Source organism: Chiloscyllium plagiosum, chromosome 2 (genome assembly GCF_004010195.1).
Source record: "Chiloscyllium plagiosum isolate BGI_BamShark_2017 chromosome 2, ASM401019v2, whole genome shotgun sequence".
NCBI lineage: Eukaryota > Metazoa > Chordata > Chondrichthyes > Orectolobiformes > Hemiscylliidae > Chiloscyllium > Chiloscyllium plagiosum.
Window position 1 is genome coordinate 114,997,528 of NC_057711.1, and position 6,000 is coordinate 115,003,527.

General features: G+C 40.7%; 1 protein-coding gene across 2 annotated transcripts in view; it reads left to right on the forward strand.

The window, feature by feature from the left end:
- The window catches only part of cemip2 (cell migration inducing hyaluronidase 2), a 79,197-nt gene extending 75,268 nt beyond the window's left edge, over positions 1-3,929 (forward strand). For both annotated transcript variants that reach the window (XM_043716514.1, XM_043716504.1), the window contains one exon: positions 3,699-3,929. In XM_043716514.1, coding sequence (XP_043572449.1) covers positions 3,699-3,889 — 191 coding nt within the window. In that variant the 3' untranslated portion in view covers positions 3,890-3,929. The remainder of the gene's footprint in view (positions 1-3,698) is intronic.
- The last annotated feature ends 2,071 nt before the right edge of the window (positions 3,930-6,000 follow it).

Genomic DNA, 6,000 nt, shown 5'->3' on the forward strand with positions numbered 1-6,000 from the left:
TACAGAAGCAATCATCCCAAAAACAAAGCTGCATTAGAATATTATTTCAACAAGCCACCACACACTGCAGCACAGAGGAACTATGAACAGCAGAGGAAAATCACCTATAGAGTATATTCAAAACGAATGGGTATCCACTGAACACAATCTGCTGAGTTCTCAGCAACAAACCCAAACAAGCAGACAAAACGCATCCAGAAGCCCTAGCCACACTCCCCTGCTTCAAAGACATCTCAGAAATGACTGCGGGACTACTCAGACCTCTTGGCACCATGGTAGCCCACAAACTCACCCACAAACATTGCATTGGACAAACAGGCCACCAGGATACATGAACATCAACTAGCCACAAAAAGACATGACCCACTCTCACTAATATCCTTACATACAAATGAGGAAGGACACCACTTCGACTGGAATAACACATCCATCCTAAGGCAATCCAAACAGAGACATGTACGAGAATTCCTAGAAGCATGGCATTCTAAATGGAAGTCTATCAACAAACACATCGACTTGAACCCCATTTACCACTCTCTGAGAAAAAGAACAATAAATGACATCACCAACCCAAGGAAAACTGAACACATAAAGAGAAAGTGGGTCACTAATACCAGTGCTTCATCGGAGGCTCACTGATGATTTTACCTAATATGGTGACAAAACGTCCGAAAATGAACTTTCCAGCTCAGCAAGCAAACTTAACCTCAACCTGAGCTACAAATCTTCTCAAAACTCGCTATCGGCCATGAAATTTATTTTCGTCCACATCCATGGGGGTCTCCATATATTGCCTTACTGAAAAAGCAGTACTTCTGACATTGCAATCCTCCTTCAGTGCAAGGAGGACGAGTATGATTTTGTATTCAAGATCTTGGAGTGGGACTTGAGTCATTGGGATGTGCAGCATGGAAACAGATCCTTCAATCCAACTTGTCCAGGCCAACTAGATATCCTACATTAATCTAGTCCCATTTGCCAGCATTTGGCCCATGTCCCCCTCAACCCTTCCTATTCATGTATCCATCTAGGTATCTCCAGCCATGACCTCTGGCAGCACATTCCATTAATGCACCACCCCCTACATGTAAAAGTTGCCCCTTAGGTCCCTTTTAAATCTTTCCCCTCTTACCCAGTGGCTCAGTGGTTAGCATTGCTGCCTCACAGCGCCAGGGACCCAGGTTCAATTCCAACCTTAGGCAACTGTCTGTCTGGAGTTTGCACGTTCTCCCAGTGTCTGCTTGGGTTTCCTCTAGATGCTCCCGTTTCCTCCCACAATCCAAAGATATGTAGGTTAGGTGAATTGGCCATGCTAAATTGCTCATAGTCTTCAGAGATGTGTATTACTCAAATATATGAAAATTCAAAAGTAACCTTGTTCAGCTTTGCTTGATTTTGCTTTGCATATTCAGAATTTGTCTCTTGAATACAATCTATATTCACAGCTATAAACTGAATGTGAAATTACTTTTGGGTCTTTTAGGTGCATTAGTCAGGGGTAAATATAGGATAATGGGGTAGGGGAATAGATCTGGATGGGTTACTATTCGGAGAGTTTGTGTGGACTTGTTGGGCCGAAGGGCCTGTTTCCACACTGTTGGAATTCTATCTTTTAAACCCATGCCCTCTAGATACAGACTCCTCTACCCTGGGGAAAAGGCCATGACTATTCACCCTATCCATGCTTCTCGTGATTTTATAAACTTCTTTCAGGTCACCCCTCATCCTCCAATGCTGCAGGGAAAACAGCCCCAGCCTATTCAGCCTCTCCCTAATGCTCAAACACTGCAAACCTGGCAACATCATTGTAAATCTTTCCTAAACCTTTTCAAGTTTCACAAAATCTTAACTTTGGAAGGAGACTAGAATTGAACACCGTATTCCAGAAGTGGCCTAACCAATGTTCTGTATAGTCACATGACCTCAACTCCTGTACTCAGTGCACTGACCAATGAAGGCAAGCATACCAAATGCCTTCTTTACTCCCATCTACCTGCAACTCCACTTTCAAGGAACAGTGTACCTCCTCCCAAAGGTCTTGTTTGGCAACACTCCCCAGGACTTTATCATTAACTCTGTCCTCCTGTCCTACTTTGCCTGACCAAAATGCAGTACCTCGCATTTATCTAAGAGACCTTCAGATTCAGATGTGTGTGCTACCAATTAAGTTAAAGATAAGCTCTGGCTTAATGATGTGCTCATCTTCTATCCCTTTCCCTGACCATTCCTGCAACAGAGCAAACTATGAAACTATAATATGCATATCTGTGACAAATCAGCTTTTAATGTTGCTGAAAAAAAACCTGCCACTGTATGATGGCTGGTACTAGAGATGTTAGTAATAGGATTCCACTAGACTATTCAAATGTGTGAAAATTCAAAAGTAACATGGTTCAGCTCTGCTTAATGTTGCTTTGCATATTCAGAATTTGTGTCTTGAATACAATCTATATTCACAGCTGTAAATTGAATGTGAAATTGCTTTTGGTGCTTTTAGGATGAAAGGCTGAGTGCCATTAAATCTGTGAAGGGCAAGTAGAATAAGTGTTGATTAATTTAATATAATCAGATCATTTTAATTGCACATAAATTTCAAGTGGAAGTATTGTCACCAGGCTGTACTAACACAAAGGAATAGAGTCAGTGGAGTATTTAGGGCAGCTGCGTTTTTTTTCAGCTATAAAGCTTGAATGAATACCTGTCTAATGTTCCACAGGATATATGACCAAGATACTGTATATTCAAGAAATTTCATAGCTATAATCTCATTCAAGCATTTAAACAGCAAAGACAAGCCACTTGAGATCTTCTGCTGTTAATTCTTTGCAATGTTAAATCCATTTGATTAAATTATTGCCCTGTATATGCTCCCCACTATCTTGTCATTAACACCCTATGGTGTTGAGTAGCATGAGAATTAGTTTATACACCTATCAGGTCTCTCACGACATGGCTGATGGGTTGGCTGAGAAATAGCTCTGCTGCTAAATGGGCTCACTTTCTTAAAAAAACTTTGCTGCTATTGATTCCCCCCTTATGACTGTCCCCAAATTTCCAGTCTCTAACTTTATTCAACACACGAGGCCAAACAGCCCATAATGTCTCAAGCAACAGAATTATCCAATTAGTCTCATTCTCCACTCTGCTCTTTCTCCTGTAGCCCTGCAGATTTTTCTACAATTTATCCAATTCTCACTATTCAATCTGCTTCCACCGCAAGATTGCATAAAATAAAATTATCTTTCCTCACCCCACAGCTATGGGAAGCAGAGCACGTGGGTTAATATAATACCAGCATTTTAACCACACATCTCTAATGAGAATGATGCATCATACATAAATATACTTATTGTTCTAGTTACAACATATGAATGTATGGACATGAGGCCTTTGTTTTTGATTTGACATGCAATAATTTGGTTGTGTATCACCCTAGTCTATAGTTCCTCAACTCCTGTAAAGGGAATCACGGTCACCTCTACAAGTTTTAAAAAACAGCAATCATCTTGCTTCAGTTATGCATATTTGGTTAAGTCAATTGAAGCAGACACAAAAAAACACACGTATCAGGTTTATTTTTTCAAGGTTAATTGGTTAAAAGCATACTGAGTTAATATTTACAACTTTTCTCAGCAGGATAGGATGATTCATGTTTGCAGTTCCGCCCGAGTGACAATATATTCTTTATTCTTTTACAGAGAGCATTGCTTTCTTTGGATACAAAGGGGAATTTAACCCATCATGGACCAGGCTGTACAGCAGCCCTGCTGGGCAGAGCCTACAACTTTTGGAAAAATACATTCCACTTCACCTCCAAGACTATGGCTGCACTAATGTTACCCAACCACAAAGGAAAGAACTGGAACTTTTACAAAATGCTTTACAGTGAATATCAATTTGAATAAATGTGACCTAACTTATTTTATTAATGCTGGTTCTAAAATTGTCTTTTTTAAAACCCTTTTTCCCATTATCATATTTGTCTCCTCTTTTAAAACAAGTTAGATAATCTTAAATAAAGGAGAAAACTGGAAATACTCATCAGGTTAAGCAACATCTGTAGAGCGAAAGAGTTAATGTTTTGGTTGATGTGGATAGTTAACTTTCCCCAGATGCTGCCTGACTTGCTGACTATCTCTAACATTTTCTTTTATTTTGGATTTCCAACATCTGCAGTAATTTGCTTTGTTTCGCGTTTTAAAAAAAAGTGTTGTGGTTGTGCACTGATTCAGTGCAGCCTTTTAAAAAAAGCTATTTGGCTTTTTAAATGTTTTATAATCAATGTCATGTGAAGCTGGATGATTAACATTACTGTAGCCCCACAGCCAGTTTGTAGACAATCTTTTGTTGCAATTGAATAACACACCAGAGAAATATAGAGACCTAATCGTAAGACAGTCAATTGTTGAATTCAACAGAATCTTCTTTACCCCAGAGGATGATGAGAATTTAGAATTGACTGCCATGAGGGTGGTTACAATAAATAGGTTGATTTAAGAAGAAGCTAGAATAACAGTGGAGAAAGGAATAGCAAACTGGAGGATTATGTGGAACAAAGAACACAAAGTTGGATGAGACAGGCCAATCTCAATGCTGTATACCCACATGACTGAATCATGTTAATTCAGCACAAACTGTAGTTAATAAAACTTAGTATCCATGATTTTATGAGAAGGGATCTAGGGAGCAAGCCATTTACTACAAAACTCTGGTTCGGTCTTAGAACCAGACACAGTACTCCAACTAAGCACCACACCTCTAGGAGAGTGGTGAAAGGGTTTGAGAATGGTTTTAGAGATGAAGAACTTCTGTTATCCAGCTAGAACCTGGAAGGTGAGTCTATGTTCCTTGGAGAAGTGGCCATTGAGAAGAGATTTGAGAGGTATTCAAAATCCTTCTTTAAAGGGTCTGGGTAGAATAGTGAGAAGAAACCGCTCCCATTGGTGAAAGGATCAAGAATCAAGGCACAGATATAAAGTGGCCAGAAAGTAGAATTAAAAGCTTTGGGTCCATTTCTGAAGAAGGGTCACTGATTCCAAAATGTTAATTCAGCAGGTCTGGCAGCATCTATGGAGAGAAAGAAGCTTTTCCAGCAAGTTCTGATTTTGTTTCTGATTTCCATCATCTGTGGTTTCTTTCAGTTGTTTTTGCAAAACCGAATGGAGATGTGGAAAAACTTAACCACTGGCTGTTTAAGATCTGAAATGTGCTACCTGCATGTGTGGGGGAGGCAGGGTCAATCAAGACTTTCAAGTAGGAATTGATTATCTGATCAAAGTTTGTGAGAAGAATTGTAGTTCGGGTGCTCGTTGTTGTGGTTCTGTTCGCCGAGCTGGGAATTTGTGTTGCAGACGTTTCATCCTCTGTCTAGGTGACATCCTCAGTGCTTGGGAGCCTCCTGTGAAGCGCTTCTGTGATGTTTCCTCCGGCATTTATAGTGGTTTGTCTCTGCCGCTTCCGGTTGTCAGTTCCAGCTGTCCGCTGCAGTGGTCGGTATATTGGGTCCAGGTCGATGTGTTTGTTGATAGAATCTGTGGATGACTGCCGTGCCTCTAGGAATTCCCTGGCTGTTCTCTGTTTGGCCTGTCCTATAATAGTAGTGTTGTCCCAGTCGAACTCATGTTGCTTGTCATCTGTGTGTGGGGCTACTAAGGATAGCTGGTCATGTCGTTTCGTGGCTAGTTGATGTTCGTGGATGCGGATCGTTAGCTGTCTTCCTGTTTGTCCTATGTAGTGTTTTGTGCAGTCCTTGCATGGGATTTTGCACACTACGGTGGTTTTGCTCATGCTGTGTATCGGATCCTTTGTCTTGGTGAGTTGTTGTCTGAGAGTGGCTGTTGGTTTGTGTGCTGTTATGAGTCGTAGTAGTCTGGCTGTCAGTTCAGAAATGTTCTTGATGTATGGTAACGTGGCTAGTCCTTTGGGTTGTGGCATGTCCTCATTCCATTGTCTTTCCCTTAGGCATCTGTTGATGAAATTGCGAGGATATCCGTTTTTGGC